Source organism: Petromyzon marinus, chromosome 45 (genome assembly GCF_048934315.1).
Source record: "Petromyzon marinus isolate PM22_M1 ecotype Great Lakes invasive population chromosome 45, UKy_Petmar_22M1.pri1.0, whole genome shotgun sequence".
Taxonomy (NCBI): Eukaryota; Metazoa; Chordata; class Hyperoartia; order Petromyzontiformes; family Petromyzontidae; genus Petromyzon; species Petromyzon marinus.
In genome coordinates, this window is record NC_133711.1 from 6,393,657 (window position 1) to 6,419,456 (window position 25,800).

Here is a 25,800-nt window from a genome sequence, read left to right on the forward strand (position 1 = left end):
AGCTTACACCTCCACGGCCCCTCCCCTCAGCCTACACCCCCAAAGCCCCTCCCCTCTGCTTACACCCCCACAGCCCCTCCCCTCTGCTCTCACGCTCCACAGCCCCTCCCCTCAGCTTACACCCCCACAGCCCCTCCCCTCAGCTTACACCCCCACAGCCCCTCCCCTCAGCTTACACCCCCACAGCCCCTCCCCTCAGCCTACACCCCCACAGCCCCTCCCCTCTGCTACACCCCCACAGCCCCTCCCCTCTGCTCTCACGCCCCACAGCCCCTCCCCTCTGCTACACCCCCACAGCCCCTCCCCTCTGCTCTCACGCCCCACAGCCCCTCCCCTCTGCTTACACCCCCACAGCCCCTCCCCTCTGCTCTCACGCCCCCCCACGTCCCCTCTCCCGCCGACCCCTTCACACCCCCCCTCTCCTCTTTACCCCACAGCTCCGCCACCCTCCCTCATATTTTCCTATGGCCCCAACTCCCCCTCAGCCGCCACCCTCATCACTTCGTCACCTTGTACCCCCACAGCCCCTCCCCTCTTCTTGCACCCCTCCACCCTGCACCCCCACCTCTTCATTCCCTTCCAATCCTTCCTGTCCCCTATGGCCACCCACCTCTTCCCCCCTCCCTCTCATGCCCCCCCCCTCCGCTCATCTCCCCCCCCACCACATCTCCCACAACTCCTTCCCCCCCTCCACCCCTCCCCCCCACATAGCCCCCACCCCCCACAGCCCCCCGCACACCCGACCCCTCCCATCGCCGTTCTCCGCCCCGCCCCATTCCACCCTTCCCCCCTCCCCACAGCCACCCCCATCGCCGTTCTCCCCCCGCCCCACCCCTCACAGCCCCCACCCCCCGCATACCCCCCCCGCCCCAATCGCCGTTCTCCGCCCCCCCGCCCCACCCCTCACAGCCCCCACCCCCCGCATACCCCCCCCCGCCCCAATCGCCGTTCTCCGCCCCGCCCCACTCAACCCCTCCCCCTCCCCACACAGCTCCCCCCCCGCCCCCCGGGATCGCCCAACACAAGATGGCGAACGCGAGCGACCCGCTCTTGGAGATGTTCACCACGGACGTGGACGAGAAGGCGGTGAGCGAGCTGGTGGGCTCGCTCGAGTCGCGCCTGTCGCGACAGCGGCCCACGGTGCTCAACAGCCACGCGCAGCAAGCGCAGCAGCACCCGCAGCAGCAGCAGCAGCAACAGCCGCCGGACCGAGGAGGTGGCCGGCTCGGAGCCCCGGCTGCCGCGGGCGGAGGCGCCTCGAAAGCCGCGGCGCCGGATTTAGGCGAGGCCGAGGCTCGGTCCGGGACGCTGGGCCCCCCCATGAAGAGAACGGCTGCGACGGGAATTTTACTCTTGCATCAGCAACAGCAGCAGTATCAACAGCTGCAACAGCAGCAGCAGCAGGTCGGCGGGACGAATTGCCAGAGACACGGCGGAGTGGTGGCTTCGGGTGTGAGTGTCGCTGCATCATCGGCATCGGTGGCGGCAGCTTTACCGTCTTCGTTATCGGCATCGTCGGCATCATCACTATCATCACTATCATCAACGTCTTCACTGTTATCAGCAGCAGCGTCGTCGTCCTCGTCATCATCATCATCATCGGCATCACTTTCATCACCGTCAACATCGTTAGCGCAAGCAGCATCATCATTGACACAGTCATCGTTATCGGCAGCTGCATCCACCTGTTCATCTTCCTCGTTTTCATCGCAGTCATCGTCCGTTTCGGCCCCTGCATCATCATCATCATCATCCTCCACCACCACCACCTCCTCGCTGTCCAACCACGCCGATGTTCCCGTGCTAACTTTGGGCCGAACACCGGTGACCCAAACGGTCGGCTCCGCCGGGCAACCTCTGAACGGAGGCTCCGTGTACGGGGCACCCGCTGGGGGAGGAGGCGTCGTTGTTGGCGGTGGAGTCGGTGTAGTTTCACCGGCAAGGACCTCGAGCATTAGCAGCGGTGGCAACAGCAACAACGGCGTGGCTCCGTCGGTGGTTGCAGTGGACTCGGGGCGGATGAACTTCAATGTCACCGCCTCCACCAACCTCAACCCTAACGTCACCCCCAACCCCATCATCACCGCCGCCGCCACCACCACCATCATCACCACCTCCACCAACCCCAGTGTTACTTCCACCAACCCCAACGTTGCCACCACCGCCGCCGCCGCCGCCACTTCCAACCCCGGTCTCATCCCGAGCCCTGGAGCAGCGACGCCTCCCACGATCACTCTGCAGCGGCCACCTTCGAGCCACAACGGAGCACCAAACAGCATCGTCAGCACCAGCAGTATTATAAGCACCAGCAGCAACATCAGCAGCAGCAACTCCACCGGACACCCACCGCTCATGTGCACCACGCCGGGGGGTGTTGTGAGCGGGCAGCCGTCGGTCATAAGTGCCGTGGCCTCTCGCCCCGCGATCACCCTCATCAGCAGTCCGCAACAGCAGCAGCAACAACAGCAGCAACAACAGCAGCAGCAGCAGACTGCTATTGTGCCCACCTTGGCGCCCAGCGTTACGGGGATGGTGCCTCTGGCTGGTGGGCACAGTGGCATGGTAAGGGTGAGCGTACCGCCTCCACCCTCGCCCGGACCGGCGCTGAGCCCAGCGCGACCGGGTCTTGCACTCCAGCAGAGGCTGCTGCCGCCGCAGATCATTGCCCCACGACCGCAAACAATCCAGCTTCCTCCTGGCTTCACCTTGCCACCAGGTAAAGAGCAAACGCTCGGCTCTGTTGGTGCTTGTCTGAGATCAAACGGCTGCATTGACAGGTTGCCTGGTGGTACAGGGGGACATGGAACTGCCCGTGATTTGAGTGAGGTTCTCAAAAGTGTGGCTAGTTGATGAACTCAGCCCGGTGGCACAGGGGTGTTGGAGTGCTGAGCTGACGCCACTGAGCTTCTGGGTTTGAATTCTGGGGTTTGGTTGCCCGGTTAACCGTGTTCCCAAGTGTGTAGAGTTGATAATCACATCTCAGTCATGAGTTAAAACTCAAATATTGCCACAAGTTTCTATTTTGTTTGTCGCTTAATGTAGGCAACTTCCATATCTAGTAAAAAAAAAATAATGCCGTGCTATTGCCATGTGAGTAAGATTTAGCTGTAGTGGGGAGTACGGTAAAGTACAACCTGCAGTGTGCAGATAAATAGGGTCACTTGAAGTAATTCTGTGTTATCTGCTTCTGCAGGCTTTTGTCGAGCAAGGCATGGAAATATGCCGTTCTACGAAAGCTCCCAATGGGCACTTTCAGCTCATGACATCGCACTGATAGGACAATTTGAATAAAACTGGGGCAAAAGGACAAAACAAAGTTCAAAAAGGGCACATTCTTGTGTCCTGTCTGTTGGTGACCTGTTTGTGCATGGCACCGGGTAGGAATTGTTTTGTCTCTTGGGCTAAATTGGTCCATGCTTGCTCTCTCCCAGCAAGAACAGCTGTGAGGAATGATTGGCCATGTGTCATTCTGCATATTGGTGGCTTGCTCCTGTGTGCGAACTTTTTGAGTGCTTGCCTCGACTGGTCATGAATAAATACAAGGAACTAAACACTTGAGTGTGTGGAAAAGCAACAGAGATGCCACTGGGAAGTAGCCTGCGAAACAGAGGAACACGTGTATTATAGAACATGTGCAGGTTTCAGTGACGCCGGTGAAACAGAAAAGTAAGGCCGGGCTTGGAGAGAATACTTCGCTGGAAGGGGATGAGGGTTGACGGGTCGAGAATAACTATTGTGGCAGCCAAGGAATCGAGTCCAAGAGGGCTTCCACCGTGGAGATGGAGACATAAGAGTACCTCGAGTGCAGGTGCTGGATGTATTACCAGAATATTTATTTTTGCTTGAGGAATCCAGTCAGGGGTACGGGGTCAGAACATTACAACAGTGAGCAATGCAAAATCACGATAGGCGTGCAAAGTATAGGAAAGGTAAGCAAATTACTGAAGAAATATATACAAATAAAACTAAAATATTATTGTTACATCGGTGTCGTTTGGGAGGCTTTCATCCAGCAGTGGATTGACCATGGCCGATGATGATTATGATGCCCCCATGTCTGTGGTGAAGTGTATCCTGTACTGTGTTGCTAAGAGGTTACTTTAAGGGATATCAGAAGTAGTTCTGTGATATCTGCTTTCGCGGGCCATTCTTTCACACAGTTGGTGATGCCACACCTCTGCAAAAGTTTCGAATGTATACTTGACCTGATGAGATGGTGGGTATTCTCCACACATTTAGTTTTCCTCCCACAAGTCAAGAAATTATAACACGACAATGCAGGGCCCTCCTGAAAATAAGACCATGTGAGATTGTTCATCGCATGTCAATCAAACCGAAAATGTTTTCAGTGTCAGCTGGAATTTAGCCAATTTGGGTGAAAATCCACATTTTATAAAATGTGGGTTTTTGTAGAGTCTTTGAGGTCTGGTCTGAGACCATCAACTCGCTACACTTTAGAACCCGGTTTAAACCCGAGTGACTAAAATAGAGATTCAAACCCAGGATCCTCAGTGCTACTTTTAACCTGCTCCAACAGTCATTACGTATTCTTGGTTCTTTCGGTAAAGTCACGTTTATTTTTTTATTTTTTTATTTCCCTTCTACGTGACTTTACCGAAAGAACCAAGAATATGAATCCCTACAGTCACGAAAGATTCAAATCGAAATTTAGTCATTACGTAGCTGTAAACTTGGATTCAAACCCAGGGTCACAGCTTGCTGGTTCATTCCCTCCGTACAGACATTATGAGTTGTAAACCTGGATCTGAACCCAGGGTCTTAATGGTGCCGGCTCAGCTGTCTTAACCCATTGAGCAACCCAACAGGTCCTCGCTTTTTGAGGTGTGCCGTATGGTGCTGTTGCTCCCTTCCCATCACCACTGGTACCATCGGAGGTTTGCAGATAGACGCACAGGCCCCATATCAGTATCGCACTGTTAAGACCAAAAGCGCTTGCCCACGCTGCGGTGAGTGAGCGCCAACCTATTCATCCCAGCGTCCATCGCTTCATCCCTGCATACACCGCTTTTCATCTCCTATCCACACGATACACAGAGTGGTCGGTGCACATTTTTTTGGACCCTGCAAACCTTGGCAAATGTTTTTCTTGAGTCCTCATCAAGCATGGCCACTTTTCCCCTTCCTTAATCGCCAAGCGGGTGGCTCTTCAAATGTTGCGTTATAATTGGACCAAGTGAAAGTGTGACGGTGACGAAATTTAATATAAAAGATTTATGTCTACCCCTTTGCAAAGGCTGCCACGTAAAAAAAAAAATTCTATGGTTACGTCTCACCAAATCATCCTACATGCTCCCGATCCCATCAGCTCTCGGAAACCAAACAGAGTTGAGCCTCGTTAGTACTTAAATGGGTGACCACCAGGGCTTTCCAGCTGTTGTAGGTATGGGGCTGCGAGGTGTGGTTAGCAGGTGGCAGTACTGAGTGTCAACACCCTTGTCTAATGGTGGGTTTTCTCCTGGCTTCTCTGGTTTCCTCCGCCACAAAGCCAAACACCCGTTCATGCCATCGCTCAAACATCCCATTCTATAACGGAACGCTTTTCTGGATAAACAATTGTCATTAAGCAGTGAACTTTCATGGACTTTCTCTCTGCGTTTCAAGGCTACCCCGGCAAAGTATATTTACGAGTGAGGTTTCCACAATAGCGGTCGTGTTGTTGTCGTGCGGACTTCAACGCTACGTAAATCGGCCAACTCGGTAATATTTAATTTCCCTCTCGTTTGTGCCCCAGTACTTCCATAGGCAAAAGTCACCGTCTTCTCGGATCAGATAGCTGTGACCGTGAGCATTGTCTTGCTGTTTTCTCTGAAAACCCAGGCCTCTTTTCACCACTTCACACAACTCCTGATATTGACTTTCACGTCAGAATCAGATTATTTATACTGGAGGAATCCTATGAGCCACAAAGCTCTTTTTCACAGATGTCCAGTCGGGGCGGGTAAGAACGTTACATCTGCCCTTAAAAAAATAAAAATCGCAGGCCCGGCAGACGTCGGTGGCTTTGAGAGGCCTTCATCTAGCAGCGGATATATCGTGGCTAATGCTCACGATGATGATGAGGTTGGGACAGCGTGCGATGACGGACACAGAAAGAATAATGGATTATTAATAATGAGGTCCCAAGGAGTTATAGCAATTATCACGTACTCGGGATTGATTATAAAGACGCACTTATTTTTGTCTGCACTTGAAAGCAAGAATTGGTTTGGGAGGTGGGGGGTTCTTAAAATCCATTAGGTGCTTGTGTGAGACCAGATTTTTTGAGTAACGTTATTGACACTTGCCTGAAGTTGGGGTGCGTGAGTCTTACCTCCCCGAGCGTCTTTTCAGGAGAATACGGCGATAAACTACGGCAGCAGGCCGGAGTACTTGTGTCAAACTGGCCTTCGTAATGAAAAAGCAACATGCCATTGCAATATACCTGCAATGACGTGGATCCGAAACATGGACAAAGACAACGATAAATTAAATAAAAAAGATGGAAATTGCACCAAAAGGCCTGGACAGGTGAATGCTTGGAATTAAATTTTCTGATTTAAAGCTTTCGCGACTGCAGGGATTCATATTCTTGGTTCGTTCGGTAAAGTCACGTAGAAGGGAAAAAAAACTAAATAATAAAAATATAAAACAATAAAATTCTCACGACGTTTCGACTGCAACACAAGCAATCATCAGGTGTGAAAACCACAGCAAGAAAATTAAATTTAGAGACAAGAAGGGGAGTACATGTATTACACAGCATACGCAGGTTAACGACATCATCCACATGTTAAGAAATGTAGTTGGGCTTGGGCAAGATGCCTCGCTAGAAGAGACGATGGCCAGCGGTCCCGACTAAGGAGATGGAGTTGCAGGCAAAAAGAGGGAAAAGGCCGAGAGAACATCGTGCTGCGGGAGATGGGGCATTGAAATTGGCTCGTGTGCAGCAGCAACATGTATCGGTTGTATCGCATCCCCGGCAGACGTCGGTGGCTTTGAGAGGCCTTCATCTAGCAGCGGATATATCGTGGCTAATGCTCACGATGACGATGAGGTTGGGACAGCGTGTGATGATGGACACGGTAGTTGTCATGGATTATTAATAATGAGGCCCTATATTCTTCTTCGATGAAACATCACTGGGTCTCAAGATTTTTTTTCAGGAGGTTCCTGCATTGGAACAATGATTGATCAATTCCATTCAGCAGTGGTTGGCTTGCACTAGCATATGCCGATAATTAACATGTTTTTGTCTCGTAAACAACAAGTTAAACAAAAGATAATTTCTGTTGGAGGGACACGTACAAAAAAATATAACTATTTGCAGTGTGCATAGACGGCTTTGAAGACGGCTCAAGGTTGAAATGGTGAAGTAAATTGTCGAATGAGAAATTGTGCAGCGCTTTTGAAAAATGTAATTCAGAAATCAAAATCAACGCAACCCTTGTACCTGAATAGGAACGTTTTCAGTCGGTGCAAATTGTGCGAGCGTGAATATCGCCCGGCGGTGGTGGCACACGCCCATAGGCCAGCACTGTTGAGACGAGGGTTGGTGAATCGTGAAAATGCTGTGAAACTCCATTCCACGTGTTGTGTGTCGCTGTGCCGTACACGGGCTCGCCAGGAGAAGGCGATAACAACAAAGTGTGGACTCGTATCATCCGTCCCTCCTGTATGGGTCTAGAGTGTTGCCCTCCGACCCCCTTGCACGCGCGGGTTTTTGCTCCAGGTGCCCCTGTTTCTTCCCACGTGTATAAACAATAACTTATTGGCTGAAAACATTTTAAAATTTAAAGCGCTGCTGCGATTGGGCAATTGTTGGCACTGGCTCACCTGCCTGCCTGCCTTTCAGCTTGTCTGTGGTTTCTCAGCGATTGTGAGATGAAAATGTCTCAAGCTATACGCTCGTGTTTTAAAATCAAACATTATTTAACGTTACAATTATGTAACGAAGCGTGGCAAGGTGCACACTTGATATTAGCAGCATCGATTATAAAGATAATTATGTGGATTTGAGAATAAATACAGTTCTAGAAATGTCATGTTCAGTTAAGAAAGTTGAGTAGGCTTGGGCAGGGCACATCACTAGAACACAATTGTAGCCAAAAAATATTGAACACTCCCGAGAGGACGACCACCGCGGAGATGGAGCAATATCAGCCCTCTGGCATTAGCACAGTGAGCCGTCATCCATTCGTGGATTGATCAGGGCCCGATGGCGGATTGAACAGTGCAACCCGCCATCGCCCGCCTTGTTAGAAAACGGCCGTGCGGAAACGGCTGTCCGCAGAACTGCTTCGGAGGCTTCTTCAAGGGACCTCTCTGGTCCCACGCGTTGACGGTGGATTGACGCGAGAGTCGTTAGTGGAATCTGCGACGCGGAAACACGAGGTTGCGCGTGCGGTCTTTTACGTCGGGGCCCGTCGAGAGTTTTCACGCGAAATAGATGAATGCCAGTGTTGGAACGGTCATGAGTTGACCATTGCGATATGCCGCCGTTACGTGCACAGTGCGATGATTGTGAAATCCTTCCACAAAGTTTTCCAAGGTCCTCCCCCCCTCCCCCCCCCCCCGTGCTTTCTAAATATGTAGCAGCAGCAGCAGCAACAACAACAAAAAACTTCATTGAGTGCCGTCAACGCTGAAATGAGCCGTTGGACAGCACTGAATTTGATTTGTGCTGCTGTCGCTTGTTGTCACAGGTCCCTCTTGCGAAGGAGACTTTGGCGAGAGATACTTGATGATGTTGGGCGGCTGGGTGGTGCGCTTGTGTCTCGCAGCACCAATAAACGGCCTGGGTTCGATTCCTGACTCGGGCGCCTTACCTGTGTGTAATTTGTACGTTCTGTACCCCGTTCTGTATGGGTTTCCTCGGGGGTTCTCCGGTTTCCTCGCAGAGCCAAAAAAACAAACGTCCGATGTATTATTTAGCAAAGCATCCCGATGTAAAAAAAATTACGTGCAAATTACGTAATTGCGATCACACGTAGCAATATTTCCCCCTTACCGCAGACCACTTGGCAGAACCGTCCTGTAAGAGAGTTTCAGATTCGTTGAGGGCTCTCGCGTAAACAAGCTTGTCACGTGCGCCTACCGGGCTGTGCCGCATTGTGGGCAGCAGAGGGCAGTGCGGAACCCTCCCCATTGTTGTTGTGCTTTGCTGCTACCGTCCTGATCTTCACTCAATTGCACCGGCCGGAGCGTGGTGAAGTTTGTTCGAATAACCATCCACGTGGCCGCACGGAATGGTGGGGAGGCCTTAATTCAGCAGTGGAAATTGACAGAGGGTTTAAAAAAAATATACGATCATCGTTAGAAATTCCATGATTGATTACTTGAGTCCTATGTATTTTTTTTATTTATTTTGCGTATGTGCGGATTAATGTACACAGGGCTTCTCACCGATTATAGTCTGGGTCGCCGGTAGACTGGAGCAGGCACTGGTTGACGGAGTAGGCACGTGACTTGTAGCGCCTACGGCCCATAATAGGCGCTTGTGAACGACACTTTCCCCAACAGTCTGTTGAAGGCTACATGGTGGGGGGGGGGATTTTTGGCTTGTTCCCACCCGCAGGTACGGTGATGGTGCGCGCCGGCGAGCAGGGCCAGCTCTTCCTCATCCAGCAGTCGGTGTTGGCGCAGGCCGGTGGCGCCGCCCCCCACGCCGCCCCCGTGCCCCCCTCCCCCACCGTGGCCACGGTGGCGCACACCCCCAGCCCACCGGCCGCCAGCCCTGCCACCCAACCGCAGCAGGGAGTGCGGCTAGCCGCGCTGCAGGTACCCGCGCTACCTTCGTCTCTCCGTGCACCACCGCACTCGGCAACCACTAACCACCACCCAAACTTAAGAAAAAAAGCTAAGGCCCACTGAGCTGTATAGCTTCTTTTTGAGAAGCGACCTGGCCACAAATGAAAGCTCAATGAAGTGTTCTTATCACGTGGACATTTATGGCAGCGGCCAGATACTCTAAACGCATGTTATAAGCCAGAGGAGTCGGAGAAAAATACCACGGGGACCACACACAAACTCCAAATATACAACAGGTGTCAGGGTCAGGATCGAATCCATGACCTCCTGCATACCAGGCAAGGTAGTTAATATCTCGCCACCGTGGCACCCACTCGCCACCACCTCCTCCACCACCTCCACCGTCACCACTGAAAACCCAACCTGGGCTCCGTTAGCCCACGAACAGCGCGACTCTAGCCCAGTGCCATCAGCGCAAGGGCACCATTCACCACGAGCGAGGGTGAACGCATTCCGGGTGGGTGTCACGTGACACGGCACGGTTCCGGTGTCCAGCGGTAGCCGTCGCAAGGAAATGGCGGAAATTTGGGAGGCCCGCCGATGGAAGATGCGAGACGCTCGGCGTCGTTTGAGAGGCTCGTGGCCGACCGATGTCGGGCACTGGGGTTTCGCGGCACTCACTCCTTTTAACGTTTGCCCCCCCCCCCGCCCCCCCCCCCCCGCTGCACGTTGCCCGTGTCAAGATTGCTCCGGTGACGGCGCCGGTGGGGGGGGCGCCCACGCTCGCCGCTGCGACGCCGGCCCCTCCCGCAGGCCCCGCCCTTCCCACCAGCCAGCCGCCGCTCGTCTTCACACCGGTACGGCCCCACACTGTTGCCCTGCCACGTCTTCTGCATGCGGCCGTCTGGAACGCCCTTCCTTCCGATGTTAGGAAGTCGTTTGGGCTGTGGACTTCTGAAAATCGTCTTTAGAACTGCCCATTGGGTTTAGTTTGATGTCCTTCTCGCGCGCACCTATTATTGACATGGTTGGCCGCGCACGGTGCAAAAGAAGTTCAACATACATGAGCGTAGAAACGATCCGTCGATTTTAGTTTGACTCCTGCTTAAACGCATGCGTGGAAAACGTAACAATTTTTTAAACGGTTTTATCCACGTTTGTGCTATCGGAGTCTTGTCACCAAACGGAAGTATCCATGCGAATCTTTTGCAGAGCGGTGCGCTACGTTTTAATAGTTCAAAAAATTTTCCCATGTGGCCGCCTCTTCCTTTTGTCCGCTTGCGTGGCCCCCTCCCTCCCTCCCTCTTCGCAGGAGGTGATGGAGAACGTCAAGAAGTGCAAGAACTTCCTCTCGACGCTCATCAAGCTGGCGTCGTCTGGTCAGCAGTCGCCCGAGACGACGCGCAACGTCAAGGAGCTGGTGCAAAACCTCCTGGTGGGTGCAGTTCAACGCAAAGACCCACCCCCCCCTTGTGTATAGCCTCCACAGGTTGTTGGGGGCGAGAGTGCTGTTTTAAGTAGAGACCAAAGAAAATCCCCTTTGCCGAATGCGAGTTTGCGTTCGTTATTTTTTGTTGTTGATTGAGAGGGTGCGACCTGAGAGACGTGGCAAAGCCAATGGCCTCGCCCGCCGCCCTGCGAGTAGTTGCAAAGCGATCGCTGCCGGAGTGAGTGGCGGAGAGTGCTCGCGACAGCGCGTGCTTGGGCAAGGTGAAGAGAGCGAGAGAGCGAGAGAGAGCGAGACGGATAGACTAGGGATTTCAGGCCATTCACCGGTTATCCGTTGCGCGAACGGACAGCTGTCGAGACCGGTCGGTAACAAAATTGATGGCGACCTTGTTGATGGTGGTGATGATGCTGGTGATGGTGATTAATTTAATGGTTGCGTGATGGTGATAATTATAAGGCAATGATGATGATGATCATGATGTTGGTAAAGGTATTTATAATACTATTAATGGTGATGGCTATAATGATGGTCGGGATAATGGTAATAATGATGATAGTCGTGAGATCGCTGGTGGTGGCAATGTTGGTGATGATAATGGTGATAATGGTTATAATGGTTATGATTCTGGCAAAATGATGCATGTGTGTTGAACTTCTTTCGCACCACAATGATGATAATGGTGGTGACAATTGGTGTTGACACCGACGAAAATGGCGATTGTTGTCCAGGATGCCAAGATGGAACCGGAGGAGTTCACATCGCGGCTGCAGAAGGAGCTCAAGTCGTCGCCACAGCCCTACCTCGTGCCCTTCCTCAAGGTTTGTCCTCGCAGCCGACCGGCGCAAAGCCGCGCGCAGAGACCCCGCGACAACGAGCACCCACATGGTGTCGTGGCGGCTGTGGCTTTTGAGACCTATGAGTTGGATGGGGGGTGGATCTGGTGGTTCTCACCGCGGTCTATGCCGGTTGGAGACACTGCAGCCGGCCACCGCTGAGAATCCTGCGCGTTAATTCTGGTTTCAGCCGCAGCGCGCGATTCACCGGCATCGGAGCGTTTGTTTATCCCGGAGGAATCCGATGAGCCGTGAGGCTCTTTTTTGGCAGATGTCCAGCGGGGTCGGGTCATAAAGTTACAAGAACAAACGGTGCAACAGTAACGATAAGAGTGCAAAGAACAGTGGTACCTCGGTATACGTCGTTAATTCGTTCCAGAAGGTAGGAGGGCTTGTACCGAAAGCGACCTCTACCAAACGAATCTTTCCCATAAGGAATAAAGGGAAGGGAAATAATCCGTTCCAGAGTATAAGAAATTATATTTTATATGGCATATACATTAATGTGGTTGTTTTAAATAATTTAGACACTGCTTATTACTAAAATGCATACATACATTAAAATGCATGCATACATTTAAATAAATGTAAATAAAAGTAAAATTTAACATCATTTAAGCTTGCTGAAAGGAGTTGATAGCCTACAGACTGAGGAGCGGGGCTTTGTCTCGGTCGTGAACGGGGTCTACGCGGGCACACGGTGACTCATCCCGACCCATACAAGTTCTAGCAAGCGTGTCGTATCACAAGCAAGACGTCGTATCCCCAAGACATTTTTTTCTCGTCAAAACACGACGTGCACCAAATTCGACGTATTCCAAAGCGGTCGTATACCGAGGTATGACTGTATAGGAAAAAAATAAATGCCATTTTCAAGCGTAGTTATTTGTCTTGGCCCAGTCACCCATGATCAAATTTTCAGATTGATTTTTAATGAGATTAAGTATGTTTTACTCAAATGAAAGTTGTTTGGAAGACCAATTGGACGTGTACAAAAACTATTCGTCCTTCTGAAACAAATTTTCTTAGACGTTCTTTATATTACGTCAAAAAAATGCGTTGAGGATGCAGTTGGAGAGTTTTGGTTTGAAATGAGCTTAGATGTGATAGATTTCATCCAATCACAGACGGTTAATGTCAGGGCTGTACAAACATAGATCACGGTGTATGACAGGTACAGAAACAATTAGATGATGGCAAATGATAATATACTCGCCTAACAGAATAAAATTGGGATATTTTTACCTGAATAAGCCTGAGTTATTTTTGCTGCTTCTTAATGGAAGACCTTGAACATACAACGTTTAAAGAAAAAAAAAAACCCTTAATTTAGTATGTCATCTCTGCGAATGGCTTATATTTCAGACAGGAATTACAACTGAGAGAGAACAAATGGATAACATATATAGGGCAGAGCAGGTAAAACAGACCAGAGCAAACAAGCCAGGAGCCAAAGGCACCTCAGATTGACGCGATTGGCTACGTACGGTGCGAAAGGAGTCCCACATACATACATACATGCGTACAAGTACGGACGAGAGTACAAAGGAGACGAGACGTAGTTCGACAAGATGTTCCGTACAAGATAGCAATTACAGTAAAACCTTGGATTGCGAGCATAATTCGTTCCGGAAACGTGTTTGGAATCCAAAGCACTCGTATATCAGTTGTGATCACGTGACGCTCGGCAGACAAAGCGTGTACGTGCTGCTCGTATTGCAAGACCCTCGCTCGTTTATCAAATTAATATTTATTTAAAAATTTTGCTCGTCTTGCAAAACGCTCGCAGACCAAGTTACTCGCAATCCAAGGTTTTACCGTACAGACAAAGAGAAGAGTAAATAAGACAACAAACAAGATGCGTATGCAAACAAGCTGGGAACAATAGACGAGAGAGTATAAAAGAGAGAAGATGTAGGAGCAGACCTTGCCGTACAAGACAGGAAGTACAGAGAAGACAGACGGGTACAAATGAGATTAATATAATTGTCGTCCCGAAACGTGACGGTTCACCCGGTTGAAATTGAGAAGCGTCGGTCGTTAAAATCCCAACGGCGGAGCGCCGATACGCCGCGGTGGCGCGGCAGACCAAACCCCCAGCAGCAGGAAGTACGCGCGAGTCGGTCGCAGCGAACGCGTCTGTACAATTGAGGTAAAAAGAAAGAGCGTAGATTCTCGACTCGCGATTGTGACGACAAATGGTGACGAGGCACCGCATTGCCGTTGGAGTTCGCTCTCTCACTCTCTCTCTCTCCGATTCACCGAGGCGCGTCGGAGTGAATCCCGGCGCCGGGAACGGTGGCTCATGCCGTGCCGGCGCGCTCTCTCGCAGAAAAGCCTGCCGGCCGTGCGCTACCTGGCGCAGAACCCGCAAGCGTCGACCCAGGCGGTCCCGCAGCTCAACGCGATCGGGACCCCGACGACCTCGACTAGCGCCGCGCGACCCCTGGGAGCGCAGACGCACGCGGCGCAGGCACCGCTACACACGGTACGTAGGTGGTGAAGTGGTGGTGGTGGTGAAGTGGTGGTGGTGGTGAAGTGGTGGTGGTGGTGAAGTGGTGGTGGTGAAGTGGTGGTGGTGAAGTGGTGGTGGTGAAGTGGTGGTGGTGAAGTGGTGGTGGTGGTGGCGATAGTGGTGTGGGTTGTGGCTGTATGTATATGTATGTTTAACTTGTTTCGCACCGAACTTCGCCAAACCGCGCTAATCGGAGGTGCGGGGGAACGACAGCTAAGCACGCGAACATCCGTGCTGAAGAAATTAGTTTTCAATCTAGATTTAAAAGTGCATAGCTCCAGTGGCTTTCTAATATCGAGGGGAAGAGGGTTCCAGACAGCCACAGACGCGCATCTAAGAGCGCACGATGCAGTCCACCGTCTTTGTTCGATGGTTAGGCTGGTGATGATCCTGTTGATGGCCGTGGTGGTAGCAATGGTAGTAGTGTCGTGACGAAGGGCATTGTGATCTTCGTGATGGTGGTGGTAAATATTCTGAATTTCATGGTGGTAAAATGATGTTACTGATCTGTTTATTTTATTTAACCGGGTGGGAACTCAAGAAATGAGAGTTAGGGCAATGATTGCTTGCTATAATATAAATTCTTCAATATGGCAAATCTGGACCCCGACGCCGACACATCCGTAACGTCCACTGGGGAGCAGACCGCGTGCAGTAGCATTATTACTATGGATACTACACCCGCAAGAATAAGCGGGGCGGCCGCTGGATTTGAACCATGAACCTCTGCAACAAGCGGTGAACGTGCTCCAGCTAGGCCATGTCACGAGCCATGATGATGGTGTTGGTGGTGGCGGGACCGGCAATTATGGGGAGAGCTCACGGCTGCTGTGTCCGTGTTGATATGCTTGCGTTGATACTTTTGTGTTTTGCTGATCGTGGTTGCCGTTGACACTCGCGGCAGTGATGGGGATTACGATGGCGGCGGTGGCGGCGGTGGCTGCAGCGATATTGGTGCTCCCGTTGTTTCGTGGAGTCAAACGCGCGTCAAGAATCAAAGGCGATATTTTCGCATTGCTCTGCTGTTTCTATCCTGTCTCTGGCATTTAAAACGAATTTGCTAGTATATTAATAGATGCCTATTGACAGAATTTTCCCCAGTGATCTCATTATCTTAAAAAGGATGTAATGTGGTGTTTGTATGTGTGTGTGTACGTGTGGTCCTGCAGTGGTCTGCGCGAACCCATCGATCCGAGTTCGTTTTCCACTCACGGCCAACACCAGTGACGATTATCTGAACCCGTCCTGGGCCTCCCCTAGGTCGACTCGGCCTCAAATGTGTCCCTGGTGCGTTGTGCGAGGCCACCGACGCCCTCGTGTGCCGTGCCGGCCTTCGTAGGCGCTCGCTTAACGGCGCTTGCCCCGTGACTGTCTGTTAAGGCTCTACGGGGGATGGGGGGGAATCTTTTGCCTTTGTGTTGTAGGTTCTGACGACGCAGCATGGGGGTGGAGTGAAGCAGATTGTGCTACAGTCGCAGGCTCGCGGCAGCACTCACATCAAGCCCGGTAAGCAACGCACTCAGCGACCTACGATTCACCACCCCCCCCCCCCTCCCCTATCCCCGCGATTCATCGATCGGTGATCGTAAACCGCATCGGGACTTCTGGCGGGCGACGCGGATATCTGGTGAACGAGTCGTCAAAGTGTCCTCGACAAACGTCGTGAACAAGTGTCGCCAGTGCTCACTCGCTCCCCGGCCGGACTGCGTTAGCTCGTTCCTCATCCGTTTGATGTCCTTACACGGGCTATCTGAACTCGATCTACCCTTGCTATGCTTCCACTTCCATGGAACATAAGATTGGTTCGCTCGTCTGATTTGGCTCGATACGCGATGCTCCTTCACTCGTTGAATTTCTGCCTTCCGACGAGGCGCCTAACGATCGATTGAAAATCATTTGCCGACTCTTTGTTCAAATGATTTCTCACCTCCACGGTACCTGAGATTACCTATGGCTTACGCAAATTGCACCCGAATTTTGCAATCCTGGCAATGGAGATGGCAGAGGGCAGTGCAACAACATCCACCGTTGTAGCATACTCATACGGTTCCCCTTCTACGCTCCTCGCCGCCACCAACTCGCGTCGACCAGCAGGGTGAAGCGTGGTCACATTATAACAAGCCCACGGTCCACACAGGTGCGGAGAGGCTCTCACCTAGCAGTGGATAAACAAAGTGGCTGCACATGCTGTTAAAGTGCAACTCTGTCCCGTAGAGTAGCACGCGTTACCGTTGTCATATTATATCCCTGAAGTCGGCCTTTATTCTCTTCCAAAGTGTTTACTTTGTCCTGTTGACCCTTTTCCAATTGACGTGTACGACATACGTTTATGGCAGCGGAACGGATTCAATTCCAAATGGAATCGAAATCGATTCCGAAAGGAATCGGAAGTAAAGGGCCATACGGGGTGGGCCGTGGGGCACAGTTTGTCATCGGCTGTCATGGAGTGCGGTGGTCGTGTCGCTACGGTTCTCTGCGGTGAGTAAGGTACGCTGTCTTTAAAAATCAGCGGCGCTATGCCTCTCGAAATAAAATGAAAGCCGGGCCGCCCGCTTGCGCGTTTCTGAGATTCAGCAGTGAATGGAACCAACACTCTGCAACTTGTGGACGTCATCGGAACGGGAAAGGGTTAACAGCCTGCAGTGCTGACGCAGTACCCATGTTTGACCCCATTGCGACCCCCCCCCCTCCCATCCCCCGCTGTGTTACTGCGCACGACACCAGGCACGGTGGTCAAGGCTCAGGGCCCTGCTCTCATCAGGCCACCCTCCACAGGAGTGCCGGGAGCCACCGGGCTGCAGGCATCGGCGAGCCAGAAGGGGAAGATGAAGGATCTGGGGGGCGGCACCTTCAAGTAGGGGGACCCTAACGCACGCGCGCGCACGCACACACTCTCGCGTGCGCACGTGTACACACACATGAATCAGCATGCCTGCTCGGAATCTGAATTTTATTTCAGTTGGTGAGGCCCCCATTGAGCCAAGGAGCTCTGTTACGCGGACGACTACAGCTCAATACCGTCGGCAGTGGCAGCAGTTGCGAGGCATTGCAGTTGCATAGAGTTGAATGGAGATCTGTAGCGTTACATGGAGAACCATGGAGTTTCATGGACATTCATAGTTACATAGACATTCATAGTTACATAGGGACTCGTGAGATCACAGCCCAAGACCGTCAGCAGTGGCGGATGCGACAGGACATTGCAGGGTAGCACTATGCAAACTATTCAGAGCACAGACACGTAGCAACAATCACCGTGGCAGGACCCTACCGCAAGATTCACGAGGCTTTGGCGAGCCCTTTCCCCTGGGTAAGCAAGTCGCGAGTCTCCCCTTCTCTATCCCCGTCCCCGCGCTCCCCCTCCCCCACCAGGGACGATGACGACATCAACGACGTCGCCTCCATGGCGGGCGTGAACATCAACGAGGAGAGCGCGCGCATCGCGGCCACGGGCTCCGACACGGTGGGGACGCAGATCCGTTCGTGCCGTGACGAGGCCTTCCTGTCGGCAGGGCCCCTCCAGCGCCGCCTGCTCGACATTGGTGAGAAGGGGGCACAAGCAAGCGGACGCACAAAGACAAAGATACCCCCCCCCGTACAGCATTAACAGATTTCGATTTAAAGCTTTCGTGACTGCAAGGATTCATCTTCTTTGGTTCTTTCGGTAAAGTCACGTAGAATGAGAATAAAATAATAAATTGATAAAATAAAATAACACAATAATATTCTCACGACGTTTCGGCCACAACACAAGCGGCCTTCATCAGGTGAAGGGACGAGACTGTCTGGTAGGACAGCGCTGTCTTTACCGAAAGAACCAAAGAAGAGCATTAACAGACTTTCGGGGCAAGTGCCGTTAGCGAGCAGCACCTGTGAAGGCTGCCACGCAGCACACAAAGGGATGGGTGGCCAGCACCACGCCCTAGTGGCGATGTTTGCACGCAGCACCGGGTACAGGTTTTTGAGGCTGAGTCGACCCAGGACTGGTTCAGATAATCGTCAATGGTGTTGGACGTGAGCGGGAATCGAACTCGTGGTGTCGCCAGGTTCGAAGCGCAGCGCACTAACCGCTTCACTACCGCTCCCCACGGACACAAAGAGACACATGGCCATGTGCAAGTCGCACCGACTCGCCCAACCGGTAGCACGCCTTTAGCAAGCAAAGCTCCGTTAAGATGGACCGATTGGACTAGCGGGTGTGGTCGTGGTGATGGTGGGCTGGTGACTCGCAGTGGTGGTGGTGGAGGTGGTGGTGTTGGTAGTAGAATTGGTGATTATGATCTTAATTATTGGGCTGGTACTGGTGGTGGTGGTAATGTTTGGCCCGTTAGCGGTTGTGACACGGCAGCAGGGTGAGGCGTCGTGCATCAGCGAGCACCCGTTTTGGCCAAATCGTCCGACGTGTGATAGCCGGGCAGTGGTGGGGTCGGCACGGCACACCCGGATTTTGTCGTCTCCCCGGTGCTGGTGGTGAGGGCAGAGCATCCATGGTATTTCGGTATACTCTGGTGGCAATTCCACATTCTTTTGACAGGATCCAGGCTGTGCGTTAAGTGACGAATGTTGAGTTACCACTAGATGGTGCAGTCTCACCATATAGAGCTCACTTTCTCTACCCCGGGAAAATGATGAAGACGATTGGCTTTGGGCGTGTGTTGGTGGCCGTGCTGGTTGTGATAAAAATTGTGGTGGTTGTAGTGATAATGTTTGTATTGGTGGTGATAATGAAGATATGGGTGGTGGTGGTGGTAATTGACTGGAGATTGTAGTGGTAATTGGGCTGCTGTCTGTCAGTGGTGATGGTGGTAATGATGATGAAGTTGATGTTTATGATTCTGGTAGCGATAATGATGGTGGTGGTAGTGATATTGATGATGGTGATGCGGTTCTGCATACAGGGAGTTGTGTCAATTAGATTGTCTCTGAGCTAATTTCTAGGATGTGCGTGCGTGCATCTGTGTCGTATGTGTGCGGCGTGTACGCGTGCGTGTACCTGTGGCGTGTGTTTGGTGTGTACGCGTCAGGCCGGCGGTACGGCGTGACGGAGGTGCCGGCGGACGTGGTGGGGTTGGTGTCGCACGCGGCGCAGGAGAGGCTCAAGAACCTGGTGGAGAGGCTGAGTGTCATCGCACAGCACCGCACCGAGACGTACAGGGTGAGTGCACAGCACGGGGACGTGCAGGGCGATCGATGTGCACTGAACTTCCCAGCTCCCGTATTCGCCCACACACTCGCCATCTAACGTGCCCATCCTCTCGCTCGCATACTCCTCACCTGTGCAATCCCCCCTCCCCTACTCGCCCGCACGCTCGCCCCCGCCCGCTCGCCCGCAAGGACTCGGACGACTCGGAGCAGATGAGCGACGTGAGGTCTCAGCTCAGGTTCTTCGAGCAGCTCGACCGCCTGGAGAAGCAGCGCAAGGACGAGCAAGAGCGCGAGATTCTACTCAGGGCGGCCAAGGTTGTTGCTCTTATGATGTTGGGGTGGAGAGATGTGGGGGCGTGGGGTCCGGATACTAGAGTAAAACCTCTCTATCGCTCTCTCTCTCTCTCTCCAAGCCGAATTCTAGTAAGACAGAATTTGGGGTGAGCCTGAAAGCTACCACGAAAGAAACGATGAGGAGATAAACCAAAAGCCTACGACCGGAACACAGAGGGTGTGGCGTATGTGTGCGAGCAATTCTAAAGCTATGTTGTTGTTTATCCTTTGTATGCAATCTGGTGAACCCGTGCCCTTGGATGCCACAGGCTCTGCGAGGGCATTCTCTGTGATACTTGACCAGAGTCAAAGAGGAAACCTTTTCTATATATATGTAAAGTTTCGCTGACTGTCACACGGGCAGACAAGTGTGCGGTGGTGCCGTCACCCACAACCCACAGCGTTGAGCCGGCTTCGTGCGTGACGCTGACATAACTCCCACTCTCTACTCCGGCCACAGATACCGCACGAATGCGCGGGCAACTGTAGATTTATATATATATATTTTTTCAGGGCAGTGTTATTGACACACCTGTTCCATATATATTATTATACTAGGGGTTGTTCGGGGGTGTGCCTATGATGCCCCTCACAACCATTTACGGCCTTCGGCCAGGAAAGTCGCGATAAAAAAATTGCACACGAACGACGCATTCACGCAAGCACCCGATGCTCCATTTTGAAGTTTCAAAGTTAAACATCTTTGAATTGTATTATGTTTTGAATTGGATCATTTTATTTCTTCATTAAAAGCTTATATCATTTTACATCTGGAAGACTTCATTGAAAAACGGCATTTCGTGTAAATTTTCTCTCGTCGTTAAGTAGATGGCCTTGCTGGCCGTTCGGTTCGATGCGGACTTTCACCTGTTTGGGATTGCGGGATCGAAATAAGGCGACGTGGAGCTGCTGGTCGTGCGAGAAGACCGCCGTCTGCAGATCGATGCCAACGTGATTGAACGCCTGTCCCTGCGCCTGCGTCGTTCATGCAAGGGGGGGCGCGCGTAGGTCTGCAGCGCCCCCTGCGTGAAAACGACGGAAAGTGCAGCGTTCGTCACAGATAAATAAAGTTGCGCGCTTATATATGTGTAAAGTGTGTGTGTGAAACGTCCAGCCACTCGGCTGACCCAGGAGCGGTCCTGGCATCGGGCCTTACGGGGTCAAGGTCGGGGTCGTTTGAACGTCGAGGTCACACGAGGTGACGTCGACTTGGGTGTCGCTTGCACACGACGCTGGGTCTCTCACCCTGGTGCTCCGTCTCTGTCCGTGTCTCTCCCTCTGTCTCCCTCTCTGTCTGCAGAGTCGGTCTCGACAAGAGGACCCAGAACAAGCCCGGCTCAAGCAGAAAGCAAAAGAGGTATAAAGATCCCCCGTATAGCCTTAACAGACTTTAGGGGCGAGTGCTGTTAGCGAGCGCCTTTTTGAAGGCTGGCACTGCATGCAACGGTGGGGGGGGGGGGTGTGTGGTGGCCGGCACCACACCCGGACACAATTCGTACGCACGAGGGGGCAACACGGAAGGGACGGGTGATACTCGTCCGCAATTTTCCGTACCGCGTTCTCCTGGCGAGCCATGGTGTACGGCACCTTGATGCCCACGGGATGATCCACCGACCCTTGCGGCCAGCGGCTGGCTTACAAACTACCGCCGCCCGGCCGAGGTCGCAGCGGTCGCAGCGCGACGGTGGCGGCTTTCAACGAGTGACCGACACCACCACCAGACTCGCACAAATGCCCCCCCTTCCTCCTGACCCGTCTGCCTTTGTCTCCCTCCCCTCCCTCGCCCATAGATGCAGCAAGCGGAGCTGGCTCAGATGCGCCAGCGGGAAGCGAACCTGACGGCGCTCGCGGCAATTGGGCCACGCAAGAAGCGGAAACTCGACTCGCCAGGGCCGGGCACGCCGGGGGAGGTGGGGGGGAGCGTGCAACTCGCACCGTCACGCGTGTACAAAGACAAAAGATCCCCCCTCCCATGGAGCCTTAACAGGCTGTTGGGGCAAGTGCTGTGGTCAGCACCCTGCCCGGCACCCTTTGCCACCCGGCCAGTGCTGATGTTTACTCATCGCACCAGGTACTCGTTTGTGTCGACCTATGGGAGGCGCAGGACAGGTTCAGAAATTCGTCACTGATTTTGACTGTGAGTGGGAATGGAATTCGGTTCGCCGGATTTTTATTGCCCCGCGAGCTAAACGATACGCCAAACCTCCCCACTGTAGTACACGCAACAACAACAACAACCGCCAATAGCCACTAAGGTGTCGGTGACTTTACCAGAGCGCTTGTGCCAGGCTGTGCGAACTTTAGGGCCACGTCAAGTGTCGGAACGCCCACTGGCGGGAGGTCACGGGACAGACCCAGGTGCCGTGGGTTGACGCACTGAGATGACTTGGCCGATGCACCACCTGTGCTCCCTACTAAACACAGACGCGTACACACGCGCGCAAATAATTGTACACATGCAACAACAACAACAACCGCCATTCGCCACTATGTGGCGGTGACGTCACCACGGCGCTTTTGCCAGGCTATGTACCACTTTAAGGCCACGTGAAGTGTAGAACGCCCGCCGGCAGGAGATCAAGGGACAGACCCAGGTGTCGTGGGTTGACACACTGAGGTGGCTGGCAAGATGCACCGCCTGTGCCCCCTACAACACACTGCACTTGAGAAACCCGGTTTTTTTTCACGGTTGGGCAGCTCAAATCCGGACTCGAAGCTCGGGATCTCAGCGGTCGGTGCCGGCTCACAGTCTCCAATCGGAGTCAAATCTCTACGCCGTCCGTACCGCCATCTCTGCTCGCGCGGGTCTCGGTGACCCTGCATTCATATTCGCCATCCGACCTCACCCCAATCGCTGCCAACCTTCGGTAGCGCAGCGGCAGTCTCTCCTCAGCCCACTGCCTAGTTCCACGTTCGTGCGTTGGCCTCGCAGCGTTCGTACAAGGCGAACCTGCGGGAGGCAGTGCAGAATCGTTTGGGTGGATTTGTCCGAGGTGAGGGTTCAGTTTGACCCAACAAAACCATCGCAGTGGGTGTTTGTCCCCCCTTCCCCCCCCCCCCCCCGGAAACTCTCATTTCCTTCCCACGCATACATAAAGTAAATATTAAAGCTATAAAACTATATTTTGTTGAAGCATTCGTTGGCAAATGCGCTGCGAACCCGGCGATCCCTGAGTTGGATTTACCGGCCACGGCTCGGGTCATTGGCGAGTGGAATCTTAACTGGTCCTGGGCTCCGCCTGACTTTGGCAGCCCGCACTGAGACTGGCGTGGTGAGGTATGGTCAAACGACTCCCACGGAGCCACACGGCCGTGGGGGGGAAGCCTCCATCCAGCAGCGGATCAGCTCGGGGGTCTACTCGTGGGCAAGGCATTATGTCTCGTACCGACGCGCCGTCGCTTCCGAGCGATTCGCACGGTCGCGGCGTACGCGCGCTACATGCGGCGGCGGCGGCGGTGGTAGGGACACGCGAGTGATATTTTACCTCCGTCTCTCCAGGCCGGGGGTGGGGGGCCCGGCGCTTCGTCTTCCGGCGGCGCCGGCGCGGCGGGAGGCAGCGGCGGGGGGGCGGCCGCGGCCGTCGCGGGGCCCGGCGGCGGCGGCGGCGGCTGCGGCGGCGGCGGCGGCGGCGGCGGCGGGGTGCCGGGCACGCCGACGAGACCGTCGCAGCGAGCGCGCTTCACGAGGGTCAACCTGCGCGACCTCGTCTTCTTGCTGGAACAAGATCGCGAGACGGCGCACTCGCTCGTGCTGTACCGCGCGCAGCTCAAGTGACGCTCGCTTCACGTCTCGGGCCGCCGACGAGGGGGGTGGGGGCAGAGAGAGAGACAGAGAGACCGGAGGCCGAGCGCACCCCCTCCCCCCCCCCCGACGCCACCGAAGGTGGAACGGAGCGCCCCGGGTGCTGGAGTCTAACCGGGTCTACCTCCCGGTTTGGCGGGGACCGGACCGGGCCGCGGTCGGTGTTTTCGGCCCTTCCTCTCCGCTTGGAGCGGAAGTTTGACTTGCACGGCGGCGGACGGCTCGGGACGGCTTGCGAGGATGACGAGGGCCGACGTGCACGTCGCCTCGGCTCAAGGAGAGAGAGAGAGAGAGAGCAGACGGACGCCAGTTGCTCGCACTGGTCAACCCGGGACCGCACCGACACGTGGAACGTGACTCGAGGAACGACCGAATTGACTGACCCACCGACCGCTCTTGCGAGAGAGCGAATGACCGACTTGCCGACCAAACGAATGACCGGCGGAGCGACTCGCCAACTGTGCGCGCCCCCCCCCCCCCCGCCAACCGTTTGACCTACATGACCCATCGAACGAACGACCGGCCGACCGGACTAACGGCTGACAAATGACCGAACGACAACAACGACCAGACCACCCCCCCCCCACTAACCAATCGACCGCGAGATGCCAAATTGAGGCAGCTCGCAAAAAACGCGGTTCTTACCGAAGGGCTCCCTTCCGTACACACGTAGCCACCCCCCCCCTCACCCCACAGAACCAATGAATTGTGGCGAGGGTGGAGAAAGGGGGGGCCTGCCTCGAACCGCCACCCCCGAGTCACCGCCATCGGTGCCCAACCCCCCCTCCCCACCGCCTACCAGCACCCCTCCGACGCTATAATCGCGCGCGGTCGACACGGCGCGAGGTTTTTTTTTTATCGCCAGAGGTCTTGTTTGTTTGTGCGTGCGTGCACGCGTGTCCATCTGGTGCGTTTGTGTTCTTTTTTATTTTTTACACATGCACCGGTTCGTGTCGCTCGCGGCGTGGAGACTCGTGTCCCCGCTTGCAGGCAACGCGTGTACACGACCTGCGGAGGGAAAGGAAATGAAAAACAATTGCACTTGACCTGTGTGTGTGCGTGTGTGTGCCGTCAGGAAAAAAAGAGGGCTCGTTCTTGTGTAGTAAGAGGGCCCCCCCCCCCCCCTTACGCCCCCTCCACTGCCCGCGTGCGCGCGTTGTACATTGTGTGTATGTGTGTGTGTGTAAATACGAGGCGAGGACTTTAATACATGTGGTGTTTATAAATGAGAATTTGAGAAGTGGTATTTTAATAGAACTTTGAACCAGCGGCACGCGAACTGAGAGTCGGGAGTGTGAGATATATATATACGAGTCTTGTATGCATTTTATAAGAAAAAAATATCCTAATAACTAAGATTCTTTATTTTCAATAATTTTTTGCTCTAAAGTAAATATTGTCTACATTTATTTTAACGGTGTGCGTAGTTTTATTTTCTTCCGTGTCGTACATTACAAAGAGAGACACAAAGGGGTTGCCCGCGTTGCCTCGTAACGAGGCAAAAGTGGCGTCGGCGAGGAGTTTCGCACCTCCATGAAGGCCGGCCTTCGCCGTGGCACACGGAGGAGGGATGGGTGGGACAAAACACCACGCGCGTGCACTTTGTGGGGGAGCGGTGGTGGCGCAGTAGCCGTTCGCAGCACTCCACTGTGAACTCCGTGACCTAGGGTTTGATTTCTGGCTACACAGGTATCGTTGCTAGCGAGTGCGTTCTCGTCACCGATACCGGGCCAAACCACACCCGTGGTGAAAGTATTGTCACACCACCCGCACCATGATCCACATGGTGGAGGTGGTGTGTAGTTTGACATGGTGGTGTGGGGGAGGCTTTCATCCAGGAGTGGATTGAGAAAGGGCTATAAATTATTATGACAGTGTGCACGCAGCATCATTTTCACATTTTTTAAAATACAAAATTGCTAGCTTTGTGATACAAAATAAACCTTTTTCTACCAATTAAATTTTATTTAAATGC

At 53.4% G+C, this 25,800-nt stretch overlaps 1 protein-coding gene across 2 annotated transcripts; it reads left to right on the top strand.

The window, feature by feature from the left end:
* Positions 1–999: 999 nt before the first annotated feature.
* On the top strand, positions 1,000–25,800 carry LOC116952117 (transcription initiation factor TFIID subunit 4-like). 2 transcript variants are annotated; one of them, XM_076074062.1, is made up of 14 exons: positions 1,000–2,716; positions 9,575–9,777; positions 10,491–10,604; positions 11,060–11,182; positions 11,926–12,015; positions 14,363–14,518; positions 15,970–16,051; positions 17,270–17,399; positions 17,918–18,087; positions 19,570–19,700; positions 19,880–20,005; positions 21,324–21,380; positions 21,814–21,934; positions 23,635–25,800. In XM_076074062.1, exons 1-14 carry the CDS (start codon positions 1,027–1,029, stop codon positions 23,796–23,798), a joined length of 3,357 nt encoding a protein of 1,118 aa, XP_075930177.1. In that variant the 5' UTR covers positions 1,000–1,026; the 3' UTR covers positions 23,799–25,800. The 2 variants fall into 2 exon arrangements, with proteins under 2 accessions (XP_075930177.1, XP_075930176.1); XM_076074061.1 differs by lacking the exon at positions 23,635–25,800 and having other exon boundaries at positions 21,814–23,516.

Coding starts and splice junctions, on each gene's coding strand:
- LOC116952117 (XM_076074061.1), top strand. CDS start 1,027: ATGGCGAACGCGAGCGACCCGCTCTTGGAGATGTTCACCACGGACGTG. Junction 19,701..19,879: donor ACCGCACCGAGACGTACAGG/GTGAGTGCACAG, acceptor CTCGCCCGCAAG/GACTCGGACGACTCGGAGCA. Junction 21,381..21,813: donor TCAAGCAGAAAGCAAAAGAG/GTATAAAGATCC, acceptor CCTCGCCCATAG/ATGCAGCAAGCGGAGCTGGC.